Source organism: Mastomys coucha, unplaced genomic scaffold (assembly GCF_008632895.1).
Source record: "Mastomys coucha isolate ucsf_1 unplaced genomic scaffold, UCSF_Mcou_1 pScaffold12, whole genome shotgun sequence".
Taxonomy (NCBI): Eukaryota; Metazoa; Chordata; class Mammalia; order Rodentia; family Muridae; genus Mastomys; species Mastomys coucha.
The window spans coordinates 91,747,571-91,767,375 of NW_022196894.1; the positions used below are offsets into that span (position 1 = coordinate 91,747,571).

Consider the following 19,805-nt stretch of genomic DNA (forward strand, 5'->3'; position numbering starts at 1 on the left):
CTGGTTTGCAGGCTGTCTGTCTGTCTCTGGTTTGCAGGCTGTCTGTCTGTCTCTGGTTTGCAGGCTGTTTGTCTGTCTCTGGCTTGCAGACTGTCTGTCTCTGGTTTGCAGGCTGTCTGTCTGTCTGGTTTGCAGGCTGTCCAGCCGTCTCTGCTCTCTGCTGTCCCTTCCTCTCCTTACCCTGCGTGTGTTCATGGCATAGACTTGTTGAAAGCTACTTCATCAAGAATTTTCATAATATCAAAATCTTTGTATTTTTACCTCTTTTAAAAAGAGAATTGAGAGGCTAGAGAGGTGGCTCAGGGGTTGAGAGCACTAGTTGCATTTCTAAAGGACCCAGGCTTAAGTCCTAGCACCCACATGGCAGTCCGAAACTGTCTGTAATTCTAGTTCCGTGGGATCTGATACCCTCACAGAGACATACATGGAGGCAAAACACCAATGCAAATCAAATTTTAAAATGAGAGTTGATATTTAAAAGTGGTGTATATTTTCTTATTGCAGAAGTGTTACTGTGTCTATTTTGAAATTTAGGTAGTGCCTGGGCATAGCAGCTCACAGCTGTAATTCCAGCACTCAGTAAGCTTCGACAGGAGGAGCATCACCTTGACACAGTCTAGGCCATTTAGCAAGTTCCTGTTTAAAATGGTAACAGAATCGAAGAAAGCTGGCACAGGGCTGGGGAGCTGGCACACGCCTACAGGAATGCAAATGGGTGAAGCACTGAGAAGACAGTCCCTGGAGCAAACTGCCTAGGGTGACTAGTCATACCTGAGAGCTTAGCCATCCGAGAAAGCCTGCCTCAGACACCAGCCTCAGGCCTCCACATATGCACATACACATGGACCCACATACAGCTGAGCATACTGTACATATACACATGCAGAAACACCATGAATGCACACGTACACGTGTGGAAAATAAGAGAAAAAAAGATAAGAAAGAAAAAAATCCTCCAAAAAATTCAGAAGTAAAGGCATTACACAGCTGGGGCTGGAGAGATGGCTCAGTGGTTAAGAGCACTGACTGTTCTTCCAGAAGTCTTGAGTTCAATTCCCAGCACCCACATGGTGACTCACAACCATCCAGTGAGATCTGATGCCCTCTTATGGTATGTCTGAAGACAGCTACAGTGTGCTTATATACACAAAATAAATAAATAATTCTTTAAAAAAAAAAAAAGAAGGCATTTAAAGGCATCACACGGAGGTCCCAACAGTGTTAGCTGGTGAGCTGGGCACTGCTGGTGGATGGCAGATGCCCCTCCCCTGCTCTTGTGTATAGCTGTGTGCACTGGGTACTTTCTCCAGCAGACTCATTGGGTACAGCTGTTGTGTATGTGGATTTTCCCTCTCACTTCTCCTGTACACACCCATACTCATGCGTGTTGACACATGCGTTATAGCCCAGCAGTGCTTCCCTTACAGGCGTGCATGTAACCATTCCTGCACCCTTTCTGTAGCTCTAGGGCTCACTCCCCATTTTCTCCGCACACTGTTCCAGGGCTTGCCCCGTCCTCACAACTTTGAAACTTGCTGATGTTTCTGTGGAATGCATTTCTGAAGAGGGAATTCCTAGGAAAAAAAAAATCACTTAATTTTTCCAAAGTGCCTCCTCCCAAAATTATGGTAAAAACAAAAGTGAAGCTATGGTGGCCTATAACTTGGGCCCCAGCCCTCATCAGGTTCAGTAATTAGAGGACAGGCTAAGTGTATAACGGGAATTTGTCTCCAGAAAAATTAAAAAACAGAAGTTGATATAACATACACAGGACAGTGTAACTAATACAATCCCTGAATATTTCTAAGAGCTGAGGTGCCCACGTATGCCAACACCAAGCTTTATGTGGGGTTGGGGATCGAATCCAAGGCCTTCTGCACTCTAGCCTGACACTCTCCAAACTGCGATACCACTCCCAGCTAAAGGACATATTTAAACTGCTGTGTCTCTGTTTTGCCCACTTGGGTGCAGTTCCAGTGGGCATTGTCTCCTTTAAGCCAAAGATCACCTCAGAGCTAATTGGTCATGGCTAGCAGTTCTGGTCTAAAGTCCTTTGTCATTTTGATTTCCAGAGGACTTACACCGTTGGTTTAACAGGAAGAAGCCCACATGCAGAGAGCAGTGCAGTGAGTCTGAGCTGCAGGAGGGTGCCCCCGACGAACGCCTGCCTCAAGGCCAGTTCACCACCGTGGATCGAGAGGCCATCTGGGCTGAAGTAGAGAAGGAACCAGAGAAATGCCCACCAAGAAGTGATCTGAGCGAGGAAGACCTGCCCTACTATGTGGACCTTCCAGACAGGATGAACTCTGGTGGCGGGGATAGCAGTGAGCACACTGAGTCTGCAGACACGAGCTCTGGCCACACTGATAGTGAGAACACATCCACTTTCTCATCTCCCTCCCATGACCTGCAGGAGCTGAGCCATGAGGAAAACTGCTGTGCTCCCATCCCCATCGGGGGCAGGGCATACTCCAAGCGAGCAGCCTTGCTGGCAGCCTTCCAGACAGAAAGCCCCAGGTCCAGTGCTAAGTTAAGCCTCGTGCGAGCAGACTCGGACAAGACGCAGGCTTCCGAGTCATTTTCCAGTGACGAGGAGGCTGATGTGGAGCTCCAAGCCATCACCACATCGAGGCTGTTGAAGCAGCAGAAGGAGAAGCAGGACACAGTGGAAGCCTTGTTCAAACACATCTTGCTCTACCTGCAGCCCTATGACTCCCAGAGGGTCCTGTACGCCTTCTCCGTGCTGGAGGCAGTGCTTAAGACCAACCCCAAGGAGTTCACTGAGGCTGTGTCCAGGACAGGCATAGACACCAGCTCCACTGCACACCTCAACCTCATCTCCAACCTCCTTGCACGCCACCAGGAGGCCCTCATTGGCCAGAGCTTTTATGGCAAGCTGCAGACCCAGGCCCCCAATGTCTGCCCCCACTCCCTGCTGATTGAACTCCTTACGTACCTCTGCCTGAGCTTCCTACGGTCCTACTACCCCTGCTACCTGAAGGTCTGCCACAGGGACATCCTTGGCAACCGGGACGTGCAGGTCAAGAGCGTGGAGGTTCTCATTAGAATAACAACACAGCTGGTTTCCATGGCCAAGTCTTCAGAAGGGAAGAATGTAGAGTTCATCCACAGCCTGCTGCAAAGGTGCAAGGTCCAGGAGTTTGTCCTGCTCTCGCTGTCCGCGTCCATGTATACCAGCCAGAAGCGCTATGGTCTGGCCACCGCTGACCGGGGCGGCAGGGTACTTATGGAGGATAGCCTCTTTGAGGAGAGCCTCATCAACCTGGGGCAGGACCAAATCTGGAGTGAGCATCCACTGCAGATCGAGCTGCTCAAGCTGCTGCAGGCCCTCATCGTCCTGGAGCACCACCTGGGCCAGGGTCAGGAGGAGGCTGAGAGTCAGCCCGCCCTGTCCCGAGAGTGGCAGAGGGCTCTTAACTTTCAGCAGGCCATTGGTGCCATGCAGTACGTGCAGCCCCACCCCCTCACCTCCCAGGGCCTTCTGGTCTCAGCTGTGGTGAGAGGGCTGCAGCCCGCCTATGGCTACGGCATGCACCCTGCCTGGGTGAGCCTGGTCACACATTCCTTGCCATACTTTGGAAAGTCTCTTGGCTGGACAGTGACACCCTTTGTTATCCAGATTTGCAAAAATCTGGATGATCTGGTCAAGCAGTATGAAAGCGAATCTGTCAAGTTCACCATCAGGTATGCTGAACTCCATGCTTGTATTGGCAGATTTTGTAATGAATGTCTCTGTTGCCAGGGTTACTAATTGAAAGATAATCAGACCCCTCAGAAGGCTGGGGAGAGTCATCAGCAGGAGGGTACATGTTTAGATCCTTTGGTTTTAACCCCACATGTCTAGTAGAGTGCTTTCCTGCTAGCATTTATAAACCTATGGGTCCAGCCCCAGCACTGCATCAAAACAGCACTCAGGGCCATCTTGGCTACACAGTGGATGAGCTCTGTGCTAAGTGACACCCTATGGAAATAAACCCACACCGCAACCCAGGCCTTCCCAGAGGTGCCAGCCAGTTACTTAACTCTCTTAGTTTTGCAAAATAGAAATAAACAAAACCTGAATCAGCTTTAGAGTAACTCTAAAACATCTTAAACCATTTTTCAGTAGTGACTTTTTAACATAAAGCAACACCCCAAATGCCTGTGCTTTCAGGAGCTCAGCCAATCAAACACAGTGAACCTCTGTGTTCTGTGTTTCTATGTCAGACTGGAACCTTCACGGCCTCATATGCTTTCAAATTTTCAAAACCAATTTCTCATTTTTAAAATATTCTTCTAATACTTTCTTCTAATACTTAGTAGTGTGAGTGTGTGTGTGTGTGTGTGTGAGAGAGTGTGTGTACGCGCGCATGTGCATGTATGTTTTAAAGTTGGGATGCCATTCTTTTCTTCTAAGTTGGTTCTGGAACAAACTCGGATCACCACCACCCCACCCCCACCCCCACCCCCACCCCACCCCCGTTATTTTATTGACCAGTTTCTCATTTCTCCTCCTCAGCACGACCTCAAAGAAGGAGAACATTTCCCCAGACTACCCGCTCACTCTTCTGGAAGGTCTTACAACCATTAGCCATTTTTGTCTTTTGGAACAGCCTACCCAACATAAAAAGGTACATTCCCCAGAATCTGAGGCACATTGCTTGTTTTGTCTTTATTGGGCTGTGACTGTGTTAAGTATATAATGATATATGAATGATGCAAATGTCATGCAAATATATGAGATGCAAGTGAGAATATGAATACATGAATTCTACATGTGAGCAATGTAGCCGTCCAGCAGCGAGGGATGAACTGGGTTACCTGAAAGGGAGCTGAAAATAAAAAGGAGCAGGGCATGAGAGAAGGATGAAGCCAAGACAAAGTTTCTGATCAAGGCTCAAGGTTTAATATTCAGCATGGGTTGTATCAGGAGAGCCCACTGCCCCATCCATTGCTTCAGCTGGAGTAGGTTGCAGAGCAAGCGGAGCAGGCGGTTGCACCTGTAGGAAATGCAGATGCAGTGAGGCCAGAGACCCCGAGTAGGTTGTAAGATCTTTGTGGGTCTATTTAGCCTACTCAAGGCTGGGGGAAGGGCACAGAGCAATATGCAAATTTATTCAATGTATGCAAATGTGTACACAAACATAGGTGTGTATACACAAGAAACAAATGTCGGTGAGTTCCTTCAACCTTTGCTTACTGTTCCATCAGCTGGCAATAGTAGGAAGATAGAAAGCAGAGTGATTGATTTTAGGCTTGCTTAACTTGTGTGCATGTGCGTGTGTGCATGCACATGTGTGCATACAGGTGTGTATGTGTGCATGTGTGAGCATGCATGTGTGCATACATGTGTGTATGTGTGCATGTGTGAGCATACATGTGTGTATGTGTGCATGTGTGTGCATGCATGTGTGCATACATGTATGTATGTGTGCATGTGTGTGTGTATTGTAAGACCCTGTCAAGCCTTAGCTTACTGGAGACCCCCTGTGAATCACATGGAGTCTGATCGATACAAAGAACATGAGGGTTTTTATTTCAGTGCACTGGGTCTGTCCCAGAGCCTCAGGAAAGGAGACGACCCACACAGCTTGTTCAGTGAGCTTTTATACAATTTTCAGGGCAGTAGCCATTAGACACAATGTGATTGGTAGAACAGTGTGACTTTTTAAACTGATTGGTCTTCAGGGAAAGAGGTGGCAAGGACTTCCCTTGTCTGAAGATGGGCAAAGGTCCACCCTGCGGAATGTGCCCCCACCCACAGGTTTTTTCTCACCCTGTGATCTGAGGAATGTTAATTAGCCTTTCCCTTCCAGAGAGTTCTGCTACCTTCCTAAAGTTCCTGAGCTTATCTTAGTAAGGAAATTCCTGGCCTCCCAGTGTTTTTCTGAGATGTCCCTGTTTACTCGGATCTTACAATGTGATTTGTTAATCACATGGTATGTGTGTGTGCACGCATGTGCACATGTGTGTGCACACACAAGTGTGCATGTGTGTGGGTGTGTGCATGTCTACATGTGTGTGCATGCATGTGTGTATGTGTGCGTGTGTGCACGCACATGTGTGTGTGTGCGCACTGCACACATAGGCACATTCGTAAGCCTGTGTACATGCATATGGAGACCAGAGGAAGATTTAGGTTCTTCCTCTATTGCTCTCTGCCTTTTTGCATAAAGATAGGTCTCACTGAGTCAGAAGCTATCTGCTTTGGCTAGTCTGGCTTGCTGGCTGGTGAGCTCTCAGGATCTGCCTGTTGCTCTCTAGTACTGAAGGTTCAGATTTTTTAAGTGGATGCTAGGGATTTGAACACATGTCCTCACGCTTGCACACAAACACCCTTCTTGCTCATTAAACCATCTGTGCCCTGCACTCATCTTAGTCTAAGTGATTTTTTTTTTAACCTCCTGATGTGACAGGATGGTTGTGAAATCTGAGGTGGCTGCTCGACTGTGTCTAGCTAAGTCTTAGGACAAAAGCTGGACCTGGTGGTGCATGCCTGTGGTGGAGGGAGGAGGATCAGAGCTCAGGATCCTCTTTGGCTAAGTTAAGTAGCAATTGTGAGACTGGACTACGTGAGACCCTCTCTTAAAAAACAAAACAAAACACAGTCTTAAAGTACACCCACTGTTTTGATTGATTTCAAAAAGTTTATTTAAACTGGGCACAGTGGCCACACCTTTACTCCTAGTCCTCCAGAGGCAGAGGCAGAGGCAGTTGGATCTTTGTGAGTTTGAGGCCAGCCTGGTCTACATTTCGAGTTCTAGGACAGCCAGAACTACATAATAGAGATTCTATCTCAAAAAAGTTTATAATGTGAAGTTTCATCAACTCAGTCTGAAAACAAGCAGTGGGTTGATTCATACAGGGACAGATGTCACTTCCAGACTACCACATGGGCAGTGGCCCACCCTGCATCCCAGCAACAGCACTGTCCCCAGGTGAGAGGGGACTTGGCTGGGGAGTGAGCCTCAGGTACCTATTTGAACTTTCAGACTGCTGCTGTAAGTGATCCAATCAACTTGAGAAATGCCAAGAATGCCATTTTGGAAGAGCTGCCTCGAATAGTGAACACCATGGCCCTTATCTGGAATGTTCTCCGAAAGGAGGAAACTCAGAAGAGACCGGTGGATCTCCTGGGAGCCACAAAAGGATCATCCTCTGTTTACTTTAAAACCACCAAAGTGAGTGAGGCCTTTCTTGGGTCTGTTGGTTTGTGTGTTTACAGAAACTTAAGCTGCCCCTGCCTCAGCCCCTGGAGTGCTGGGATTTCAGCTGAGCATCACAGCGCTGCTCTTCTCTTCAGCTGGGTCATTTCCCGTGTCTCTGTAAGCCAGGTTTGGTAGCACACGCCTGTACTCCCAGCTCTCAGAAGAGCAATATTGCTGCATGTTAGGAATCAGATGGATCTGCACCCTGAGGTCCAGGCCAGTCAGGGCTACATAGCCAACAATGAGAAAGGTGTGCATATGGAAACATATGTGCAAATAATAATAAAAATGCTTAATGGGACCCACAATCCAAATCAGGTAGAAAAATCTCTCCTTAAGATAAATATGATGGCACATGCCTGTGATTTTTCAGCATGTTAGGAGTGAAAGCAGAAGATCAGGAGTTCGGACTAGCCTCATCTACAGCCATCTTGAGATATATGAAACCCTTTCTCATAAAAACCAACAAACCTTGTCTGTGTATACACAGACCAGGAGAGTGGAGTGGTTCCAGCCTGTCTTGGTGAACACAGTTGATAAAAGTAAAGTCTGAGTTAGACTTAGTGCCTGCGGGCTCACCGAGTAAACATGGCTCAACTCTCAGAAGTGCTCTGAAGCCTGGGATGGGGGGGCTGTGAGAGCTTCTTATCTTATCAAGCAAATACCCCCAAAACACTGAGTCTGTTAGATTGTTCTCTCCGTCTCAGAAGGCTGCAGGCACATGAGCTGGCCTGTGATAATCTGATACTTTCTGTGATGGCTCAGAATTATCAAGTGCAGGAATTGGGTGGCCCTGGGTGCCAGGCTTGGCTTTGGGTTCACACTGACCAATGATGGACAGATACATGCACAACATCCATCAGGTCCAGACATGCTAGACAGACTGCTCTCCTCTGAGCACAACATGACTATTTGCTGTCTTGAAATCAGAGCAGCTCTGATCTGTCCTACAAGACTCTGACTCCTGCCTTTGTGTGGGGGAAGGAGCATGCACGGGAGACCTAGAAGCATGTGGAGCTCCGCCCCTCTCTGAGGAGACTCTTCTCCTGTGGTCTAAGTTGCCCTTGTTCCTGTAGGTAACCCCAGTTAAGCTCCTGGGGTGGTGGGAGGGAGGTGGGAGCGATAGGTGACAGCTCAGTGGGTAAATCATCTGCCTTTGAAGCCTGATGACCTGAGTCTGATTCTCCACACCCACATAAGGCTGAAAGGGAAGGACTGACGCCTGAGGGCTGTCCTGGACTCTCCACACATGTGCTATGGTACATGCATGTACACACACACACACACACACATCCCTCTCATGAATTATAAAAATCAGAGTTACTGAATTCTTAAAAAAATGAATAAGCTGGGTGTGGAAGCACACATCACTAATCCCAGTACTCCGGAGGTAGAGTCAGATGGGTCTCTATGAGGTTAAGCTTTGCCTGGTCTCCATAGTAAGTTGCAGGCTACATAGTGAGACTCTTGTCTAAACTCATGGTTTTCCCAAGCTGGACATCATTTCTTTAGTCTGTCATTAGTGCCCTTTCCTGGGGAGCAGATACTCTCTGCAGGGAGATTGAACCCAGTAGGTGTACATAAAGGGACACCTATGCTAGCTCACACTGCTTATGGAAAGCTGCTCTAGACAGGCCCCAAAAACCCTTTGCACTACTTGTTCTGTCTAAGCCTCAGTTTCCCCATCTGTAAGAAGATCCTGCTACTAAGCTCTCCTGCCTCATAAGCAGATGAAGCGATTTCAATAAAGATGAAAATAATTTTTCATCTACTGTGAAGCATGAGCGTGAGGACACAGTGCGGGCACCAGACCCTGCTTATGGCCTCTACTGGGCACCACACCCTGCCCATGCTCCTGTGGGCCAGCCAGGCAAAGCCCCTGCCGCTATGGCAGAGGTAGCAATGACAAGAGAGTCACATGCTATGATAGTACATGGCAGCACGCTGCCTGGGCCGAGCCATCAGGGAGGGTGCACACATGCTGTGATAGTACATGGCAGTACGCTGCCTGGGCCGAGCCGTCAGGGAGGGTGCAGTACTATGGGCACAGTGGCAGATCTGAGACCATAGTGGGGTCTGGACCAGAGCAAAGTGTTGGGGCAGGGAAGGCCACAGGCTAAGGGCGGGGAGAATGGATGCTTGTAGGAATCTGGGGAAGCCAAAGGCAGAGAGAATATAGAAATGGCTAAGGCCAGGTTCCAGCTTTATCCTGAATTGCTTAACTAATACAGTTTGGTGAGTGCTACATATTTTTAGAACTGGAAAATTAGCTTTTCTAATGATTCTAAGCTCTCTCCCCGCTACTGTAGGTAAACCTAGGCTATGGGATTTCTGTGGGACTTGCGTGTAGGTAGTGCAGCTCAGTGGAAAGCACTGGCCAAGCATGCTCCAGACCCTGGATTCCAGCTCCTGTGCTGCAGAAGAATGCACATAAGCAGGTGCATACGGAGGTACACATGACACAGAAGCATGCATATATACACACATAGGTGCACACACAGACAAACACACAAGTACACAGACAGCTATACACACTCACACACAGATGCACATACAAGTATACACACACATAGGTGCACACACAGGTACACAAACAAGTATACATATGCAAGTGCATACAGAGGTGTGCACATAGAAGTATATACACACGGGCACACACACAGAGGTCTATACACACAGGCATACACAGGAATGTACATACAGTAATATACACACAAGTACACACACAGCTATATATGCACACACAGGTACACTCACAGAAGTATACACACACATAGGTACACAAACACACAGAAATTACCCTTCAGTAATATTTACCATCTCAAGACTCTGTCAAGCAACTCACCTAGCTGTGTTCCCATCCTGGCCCGTCACCGTGCCTTCCCTCTGCCAGGGGTGGTGTTCCCATCCTGGCCCGTCACCGTGCCTTCCCTCTGCCAGGGGTGGCATGATCCATCTCACATCCAGCTCTCGAGAGGGGATCCATCCCCTCTTCTGCCCCAGTCCCCACACACCACTGTAATCCTGAGTTGGCTAAGTGTGCCTCAGGCGAGGGCCTGATGCTACTCTGTGAAGACTTTTTTTTATTTTTATTTTTATTTTTTGCAATTAACTTTTGCTTTTCTTTTTACCAGACCATAAGACAAAAAATTTTAGACTTGCTAAACCCCTTGACAGGCCATCTCGGGGTTCAGCTGATAGCTGCAGTTGCTACAGTGTGGAGCAGAAAGCAGGCACGGCGCCACAGCAAGACCAAGGTAAGATGAAGATGGGGAGAGCTTGCTACGTGGGCTCAGTGCGTGCGGCGCCTGCTGATCCCCATACACTGCCCTCTAACCTCTGCACACACACTCATAGAGGATAATTGTGAAGACAGGCAGCATCAACCTCGGGCCTCCACACACATGCACACACCCACACAGACGTGGACATGCCTCAATGCACACCACGATCACATCAGACTTCCTTCTCCAGGGACAGCCACAGCAGAAGGCTGCATGTGTGCTGTCTTGCTCTTACCTACTCCTGTAAGCTTTCTGGGAACTCTCTTTTGGACAGATGGTCCCCGTGGCAAGCGTGTCCCAGCACACTCTAGTCGACCTGGTCTGTGCGCTCAGCACCCTGCAGACAGACTCAGTGCTGCAGCTGGTGAAGGAGGTGGTGAAGAGGCCTCTGCAAATGAAAGGGGATGAGGTGAGAGGAGATCTACATGCCGGTGGCAGGCCTCCTCCCTGGTGACCTGCTGGGAAAGAAGCCCTGTCACTGTGTGTTGAAGGATGTGCTGCTGTTAGTGGGAGGTTAGCTTGCCTGTCACTGATGCCACACATCCTGCCTGGTACTGAACTCTTGGCACCTTTTAGAAAGAGGAAATGGCACCTGCCTTCAGGAACTCCACAGCTGGAGAGGTGCAGAAAGTAGACAGAGCCAGACCGTCAGGGACACAGGCCTGTGGGAGTTAGCACCCACCAGGGCAGGGGACAAGCTGGGCTCAGTTCAGATTTGCTGTGTGTGGATGACTAGAGGTGAAGGTGTGAGGTCTCAGGGCGCAGGTGGTTCTCAGGGGTGGGGTCAGCTCAGGGGATTAGGCCAGCCAGACTTGCTCTCCGTGGTCCTGGAAGGTAGCCTGACCTTCCTACAGAGAGATAGAGGTCAGCTTTCATGTGATCTTACTCAGAAGGGGTAGCCGTCTGTCCCAAAGGGACATTTTTGAGTTGTAGAAGGCACACACTAGGGAACAGTAACAATCCTCAGCTCTTGTGAGACCGTGCCATAGGAAAGCCAGGCATGGAGCTGGGGTTAGAGACCACCAGGGAGAGACACCCTTTCTTCTGGCAACCTTGAGCTTTCTTTGCAGGCACTTGCTGGGGCTTCAGAAATCATACTAGTGACACAGGCTGGGCCAGCAGTAACTCAAGTTTCTTGTGTGAGAGAGAGGGGGCTAGAAGAGACTGTTGTGCTGTTGGCCTAGCTTTTACAATACAGAGTCAACAGTTGGCTACGAGAGTTAAAGACAGTCAGATGGCAACTTATCCAAACGGCGGGAGGAAGAGATGGATTTTGTACGGGCTTCGGTGAAGCAGACAGCTCTAGAACACGGCTGTAAATCTGCTCTGCTTGGAAGGAAACAAAAAAGTTTGTCTAGGCCAAATTTGATCGTGGTCTGAGAAGACAAAATGAAGTTATCCTGAGAGACATGTCCCACTGTGAAAGGTTCTATGGTTATATAGTTACAGGGACAGAGGGAGTCACAAAGCCGGGTATTTACAGAGTCAATTGTATGGCCAGCGGCTAGGAGCTAGGGCTTCTCTGCTCTGGTTCACATGTCATCTATATGGAATTGCCACCTGTGGGGTTGGAAACTTGAGTCCAAGGCTGGCAGGTCAGATCCAGCGGCTAACTTACATGCCTGTTAAAGGAGCTAAAGTAAGCTCCAGGTGATGGGCTCCTTCTCAGCCACTGTCCCTCCCTCTGAGGTGAGACTTTAGTGCTCAGGGTGCCTGAGCATGGAGTGGCAGGATTGAACTGGGGAGTTCATGACACCATTCCACATTACAATCTAATGCGTCCTTATCAAGACCATCTTTAGTCATGTACACGAACTGCACACACAAACTGTACACACATGAACTGCACATGCATGAACTGCACACACATGGACTGTACACACATGGATTGCACATACATGAACTCAAAGTCACAGCAAACATACTTGAGAAGTAGATTAGAGAATCAGCCTTGAGGCACAATGTCCAAGGACATAGACTGCTTGCACATTTGCTGGAGCTCTCCTGTGGGTCTCCCAGGACATTGGTGCTCAATCTCCACCCATTGTTGTACTTAGACTTTAAAGCAGGCTGGCCAGGAAGTGGGGCCAGCAAATGGCCCTTCCTACAGGGCCTTGTCAGGCTGGCTCTATTTCCATAGATGCCAGGGTCGCACCCTGGAGATGGCACATGCACCAATGGGGCTTGTTTGAGTTGTGTTTTTTCAAGTTACTAGAAAGTCTGTAGAAAACTGTAAGTTCTTGTTTAGAGGGTGTGAAAAGGAGCCAGATTTTATCTGTCTGGTTGAAGTTTGGTATTTCTCTGGTTATTTTAGTTGAACTTGTATAAATAGCTTCCTAAGAAGAAAAGTATATTTGGAGTTTTTTTTTTTCCTCCTGTAACTCCAGCTAGTCAGGACTTATGAGGATCCAGATCACATTCACCCCAGCTTTCTTTCTGTTCTGGAAGTTTGGATCTCACAGACATGGTTGTCCAGGTATATGCTAGTGTTGCTAGTGCATGCTTACACAAAATAGTCTTTGGCTTAAACCTACGTCACTTAACCACAATTCCTATCAGAAGAGACAGACAACTTGAGGAAGGAAAGACGTATATATGTATCTGCTAACGGCTCCTGAGGCTTTGTCGTTGTGGTAAGGGAAGCACGGCAGGGCCGCTCAGCTCATGATAGCAGCAGGAGCATCTACGGAGACTGTTCATGTCACAGCAGACCAGAAAGAGAGACCAGGGAGGCTAGCCAGGGGCCAGGATGTGACCTCAAAAGGTCTTCCCCCAGTGAGAGGCCTCATCCACCCCACAAGGTCCCACAGACTCCCAAACAGCACTTCTCTTTTGGGAAGCAGTGTGTGTAACATGGGCTTGTGGGTGGTGTTTCAGATTCAGCTTAGCAGCTGAAGCCCTGTTGAGTTCTCTGTTGAGTTCTTTGACAGTCTCCCTTCCTGCCCATCTGCAGTGAGTGCTGTTGCCTTCTTTCCCTTCCTCCCAGCCTGCAGTGAGTGGTGTTACCTTCTTTCCCTTCCTCCCAGCCTGCAGTGAGTGGTGTTGCCTTCTTTCCCTTCCTCCCAGCCTGCAGTGAGTGGTGTTGCCTTCTTTCCGTTCCTCCCAGCCTGCACTGAGTGCTGTTGCCTTCTTTCCCTTCCTCCCAGCCTGCAGTGAGTGCTGTTGCCTTCTTTCCATTCCTCCCAGCCTACACTGAGTGGTGTTACCTTCTTTCCCTTCCTCCCAGCCTGCAGTGAGTGCTGTTGCCTTCTTTCCCTTCCTCCCAGCCTGCAGTGAGTGCTGTTGCCTTCTTTCCCTTCCTCCCAGCCTGCAGTGAGTGGTGTTGCCTTCTTTCCGTTCCTCCCAGCCTGCACTGAGTGGTGTTACCTTCTTTCCCTTCCTGCCCACCTGCAGTGACTTGTGTTGCCTTCCTTTTCAGAAGTCTCCCCTGGTGGACATTCCTGTGTTGCAGTTCTGCTCTGCTTTCATCCAAAGGTAATGGCGTCTCCTGCATTGGCAGGGACTGTGAGGACTACCTTAGCTTTAGTTCGGAGCGCTTATGTGTCTTCCGCCCCAGCATGGGTGTGGGCTCAGGCTCTGCACTCTTCGTCCTTTGAAGAGCTCAGCTGGCATTTTAAAGTCCATACTGCACATTGAAGGCTTCATGCCAGGGAAGCCTTACCAGAGGCCTCTTAAGCTTTGAAAGGTTCAGATTTATATGAAATTGGTTTTTTTTTTTTTTTAATTTTTTTACCTTTAAAATGTTTTATTTACATATGTATTGTACATAGTGCTATATATTTTCTTGTTTGTTTGGCCCCCATAGGATTTCTTTTTTTTTTTCTTTTTTTATTAGATATTTTATTTGAAATTGGTTTTAAAAGGCCCACAAGTAGGAAAGTATAAAGGTCCCCTGAGGAGAACAGAGAAATGGTTTGGTTTACCCAGCTGAATCTCAGTCTGGGCTGTAGCTAGTGTACAGGAAATTCCCAGCATGCAACGAGCACTTGGCTGGGCCTCTGGAGCTGTACTCCTGTCACAGCTTGGATAGGGCCATTTGTGTTTGGGGTAAATGAGGGATGGAGGGGGCACATGCACCTCAGGCCGCCATGCCTCCTACCCCACGATTGCACAGCCTCCCCAGACAGCACCACCATCTGGAGGCCTTGTGCTTGACACCATCGGGGCTGTTGGGTTGGGGGTTTGGATTGAGGCTCATGGTAAAAACTTCTGACAACCCTTGAAGTCTCCTTGGTTTACACAGCTGATCCTCCTCTTCACAGTCTGTAGCCACAGACAGGTAAATTGAGGATAGACGGTAATCCCAGCAGTCACACTAGTGTCAGTCTTTACTCAGGGGCGTCCTTGCAGTCCTTTGGGCTAGTCATGCCACTCTTTGGGATAGCCAGTGCTGTTGTGACCCCAGCTGGCCTCTGTGGCTTTCATGGGCTCTGAGCTGCCCAGCAGCTTCAGGGTAGGTTTTTATCATCCTTCTGCTGCAGAGGAGGAGCCACCAAAGTGGAACAAGAGGCAGGAAGGTAGGCACCAGGGTGTGGACCTGGGGCCCTCTGACTGCATCTGTGCTTTAGCAAACTCTGCTGCAGTGCCTAGCTACACAGCCAAGATGTCAGTACCTACGGTGTGTTTCCCCTTCCTTTACGCTTCGTCTTCACCACCCATGATGCATGCTGTCCTTAGTGCTGGGCAAGCATGGCCAAAGTGAAAGCTGAACGGCTGGCTCAGGCTTTCACTTTACAGACAGTGAAATCCAGAGCACCCCAGTGTCAGCTGCTGTATCCCAGGTACCCTAACTGTAGATGCTTGCCCCAGGACTAAAGCCGAGCTTGCAGAAACTTTACAGTAACTAAAGCAGGCAACCATGGCACCAGTCAGCAGCTCTGTTCTCCTGGGTGGGTGCCTCCCTGCATCTGAAATGTGCTTCTCAGCACTCCAGGTGCTTCCTTGTGTTGGCTCAGGCTCCTGTTTCCTGGGTTTTGTTTTTCAAACAGGCTTTCCATACCAGACCTGCAGGAGGCCTTCCCTGCACTCCTGGGCGTCCTGAAGGAAGCCGTGCAGCTCAACCTGGCTCCCCCTGGGTACTTTCTGCTTCTCAGGTATGGAGTCTCCACATTCACACAGATACATCAGTTTCTGTACAAATGAACATATTTTATTTTATTTCTTTAACATTTTGACCAGAAGCTGATTGTCTTTCAACAGCATGCTGAATGACTTTGTGACAAGAACACCCAACCTGGAAAGCAAGAAGGACCAAAAAGACCTGCAGGTGTGTACGTGAGACTGTTGGAAAGGTCGGCAGTCCTATAATCTGGAAGAGTACCACTGTTGCTAATAACCTTACCCAGAATTGCGTCTTAGCTGTGCCTGCGTCTGAGCCTCTTCCATTAGTGAAGGTCGGGCAGGCTCGGGCAGCGTTTATTGTGAGGTACCATCCTGATCTCTGGGCACGGATATCTAGAAAGCACAAATCTTTCTCCTCCCAGGAAGTTTTCCCTAAAACTTTCCCTTCGCCCCAGTATAAGAGCAAAGCGTGTTCATAAGAAAATTCAAAAACTCAAACAGTAAAACTTACCCAGATGTAGCGGACATGCTTATAACCCCAGCACTTGAGGACCAGAATCAGGGTGCTGAGGCAGAGGGATTGCTGAGTTCCACTCCACATAGTGAATTCCATGGCTACTTAGTGAAGCTCCAACTCAAAAAAAGAAAAATCCAAAGTCATGATACACTCGGGGCATTGCTGTTCTGCAGCGATTTATTATTATTAACTACTCAGTTAATACCGAGTAAGTCTGTGGCTGTTCTTTGTAACCAAAGGCTTCAGTCTAAACACAGATGTACAGTGTTCCTACTCAAGATGTTTATCGCCACCTGAAAGTCTTTTCCAGCGGCTGGTACTACACTCAGATATTCAGGGCTTAAGTGTAGCCCAGAGCATTTAGACTAAGGGGCTTTTAAAGGCAAAAGCTACATCCTGTTGTCTCACTCTGCAGCTGCAGGGGAGGTTTGCAAGCAGTTAAAGAGGAGCTAAGGTAAGTTGGCTGGGGGCATCTTGGCCTCTGGTCCTGAAATAGAGTTGGGAAGTTTCCCACAGGATTCTCTATCAAGCAGATCAAATTCTACTTACACTCATATGTAAGATGGAGGGACCCCTGCCCTGTCACACTCACATGTAAGATGCAGGAGCCTCTACCCTGTCACACTCACATGTAAGATGGAGGGACCCCTGCCCTGTCACACTCACATGTAAGATGGAGGGACCCCTGCCCTGTCACACTCACATGTAAGATGGAGGAAACTCTGCCCTGTCACACTCACATGTAAGATGGAGGAAGCTCTGCCCTGTCACACTCACATGTAAGATGCAGGAACCTCTGCCCTGTCACACTCACATGTAAGATGGAGGAAGCTCTGCCCTGTCACACTTACATGTAAGATGCAGGAACCCCTGCCCTGTCATACTCACATGTAAGATGGAGGAAGCTCTGCCCTGTCACACTCACATGTAAGATGGAGGAAGCTCTGCCCTGTCACACTCACATGTAAGATGGAGGAAGCTCTGCCCTGTCACACTCACGTATAAGATGGAGGAAGCTCTGCCCTGTAACACTCACATGTAAGATGGAGGGACCCCTGCCCTGTCACACTCACATGTAAGATGGAGGGACCCCTGCCCTGTCACACTCACATGTAAGATGAAAGAACCCTGCCCTGTCACACTCACATGTAAGATGGAAGAACCCTGCCCTGTCACACTCACATGTAAGATGCTTCAATCCAAGAATGCTTATGTCCCATCATCCTCTCCATCCCCCACCTCCCTTAGAATTGTATCTAACCCTCTCACCATCTGATTCTGGCTTCATGACACACACACACATGCACATTCACACACATGTATACATACATATTTGCATGCATATAGATAGAAAGCTCACAATATTTGCTCACATGATGATTTTCAGTTGACTCTATCTTCCTGCAAAAGTCATCATTTATTTTTCCTTACAGCTATGAGTTTTACTGAATTTTTCTTTATCCAGCTGTCTGTTGATGGACATCTAATCTGCTTCTCTTTCCTCCTGGCCCCCATTTCCTGAGAAATGCTCTTGCTATGTAGCTCAGGTTAACTTTAAACTCAGACTCCTCTTGAGTCAGTCTCCTTGGGACTTGGGTCATAAGCCTATGCCACCATGCCCAGGCTGGTTCCACTGTTTCTGTGCTGCTGGGGACTAGCCAGGATGACTGAGCTATATACCAAGTCACTTTAAAATTCTTATTTTGAGACAAGGTCTTGCTGAGTTCCACAGAATAGCTTTGAACTTCTGATCTTCCTACTTTCACCTCGTAGCTGAGGCTCGAGAGCTGTCTGTCTCATGGATGATGAGCACCAGCTGCTCTTGCAGAGGACGCAGGTTCAGGTCCCAGCACCCACATGGCAGCTCACAACCATTTGTAACTTCGACTCCAGAGGAGCTGATGCCCTCCTATGGACTCCAGTGGTACTGCATACATTTGATGTACAGACAAAGCACCCTAAAATAAAAATAAATAAATCTTAAAGCTGTTATTGGGCTTAAACAGGCAATATTTTGTTGCAGTGTTCCAGCAGGCCGGCAGTAGAGGCAGCTTTTCTAGATGAAGGAAGACTGAGGAATCAAACAGTGAGCAACAGGGTCTGTGCGCAGGAACAGAGGGCAAAGCACATAAGCACAAACTCCCAGGACCTGTGAGCCAGGTTATTCCGCGTCAGAACTCAGGCAGACAGTCTGCACAGCCAGGACCTGTGAGCCAGGTTATTCCTCGGCAGAACTCAGGCAGACAGTCTGCACAGCCAGGACCTGTGAGCCAGGTTATTCCTCGGCAGAACTCAGGCAGACAGTCTGCACAGCGATTAGAACAGAGCCTGGGGGGAGCTTGCACGTTTCTTCTTACTTTCTGGGAAGGCAGGGTAGCAGCCTGCGATGGTGAGCGAGCTGCCATGGAGCCCTCCACCAGCAGTGCTTGCCTGTGACACCTGTCACTGTCTGGGATTAAAAGGAGACAGTTTTATACATTCTTGGGTTTATTTATGGTTTTGATCAAAACCTGAGGAGAAAGAAATTTTTCTTCTGCCTCTGTCTCCCCTAAACCAAGCTACCAGGTTTAGAGAGAACAGAACAAAGGCCAGGAAATAGCATGTGCAGATTTACCCATGGACCCCTAAGTTAAAGGCAGGTTTATTCAGGATTCATGATGGAGGTGGGGCGGGGTGGTCAGGGTCTCACAGTAGGAGGTCCATGAAATCATCAGGATGGACTGGGTTTGGGGGTCTTGTAGGTTTGTCCTGAGTCTAGTGGTCACTTTGGAATCTAGAACTAAGTGTCCACTTTGTCTAGTGTTCTGTGCCGGCTTCTGTAAGCTTGACAACCTGATGGGACTCTCTTTGCTCTGTTCTTGGAGTCCTCCAAGCACTGGCTTCTTGCTGGTGGAAGGGGGGTGCTGACAGTCACTTTTTGAAAACAGGTTTTCTTTACTTGGACTCCATTAAAATTGCCCTGGTTTCACCTACTTTTCTCAGCCCCAAGGGATTTGGGACTCTGACAGCCTCACAGCATGGAGTCTATCTGGGCAACTGAGGTGTATAAAGAGCATCTAAGCTGCTTGCTTGCTCTGGGGGGGGGGGGGGGGGGGGGGGGGGGGGGGGCAGTTTTGAAGCTGGTGAACATCGCCACCTACTGGAGCGATCCGTAGCAGGCAGAGTGATCTCTCACTCGCTGTTTGTCAGTGGAGCATTTGTCTCCACAGCTCTCCCCGTCTGAAGGCATTGCTGATGAGCCGTTCTAGGTTCTAGTCTGTCCTGGTGATAAGGAGAAAAGAGGTAGTCTGTAGTTTCCCTGGACTCCACCTACAGTGACAGCATCGTAGAACAAAGTTACACTCCTGTGGAATTATAGACGGGGCATAGTTACAATTTAAATTACTCTAAAACAAGCAGCCAATGCAAAAAAACAGCTCTTGCTTGAAAGGGAATGAGAGTTTATTCTGAGCTAAATATGAGTGGCCATGGCCTGAAGCACAGGTGTGGGTTGCTGTGAATGACCTGTTCCAACACCAGAAGCAATTGGGTGAACTTTCACTGTCACAGAACAAGACAGCAAGACACATTCAGTGGTCAGTGGGAGCATGGGGAGCCCGGTGACAGCAGGCCAAGATCTCCACTAAGGTTAGAGGATATTAGATGGTGTCTTTAACTTTCCTGGGTTTTCAATGTAATGGGCCAGTAAATATCTTCAACAAAATTATAGAAGAAAACTTCCCTAACCTAAAGAAA

At 48.5% G+C, this 19,805-nt stretch overlaps 1 protein-coding gene across 4 annotated transcripts in view; it reads left to right on the forward strand.

Moving 5' to 3' along the window:
* Dop1b (DOP1 leucine zipper like protein B) overlaps positions 1–19,805 on the forward strand; it is a 113,616-nt gene that overhangs the window by 60,605 nt on the left and 33,206 nt on the right. For 3 of the 4 annotated variants that reach the window (XR_004116842.1, XM_031364469.1, XM_031364470.1), the window contains exons 19-26: positions 2,073–3,705; positions 4,520–4,631; positions 6,993–7,181; positions 10,343–10,465; positions 10,767–10,901; positions 13,911–13,966; positions 15,481–15,585; positions 15,692–15,758. Coding sequence is in view for 3 of the 4 variants with exons in the window: in XM_031364469.1 (XP_031220329.1) it covers positions 2,073–3,705; positions 4,520–4,631; positions 6,993–7,181; positions 10,343–10,465; positions 10,767–10,901; positions 13,911–13,966; positions 15,481–15,585; positions 15,692–15,758 (2,420 nt within the window). In the remaining variant the exon portion in view is untranslated. Of the gene's footprint in view, positions 1–2,072; positions 3,706–4,519; positions 4,632–6,992; positions 7,182–10,342; positions 10,466–10,766; positions 10,902–13,910; positions 13,967–15,480; positions 15,586–15,691; positions 15,759–17,843; positions 18,074–19,805 lie in introns of those variants that run through there. The other variant, XM_031364471.1, reaches the window with a different exon arrangement.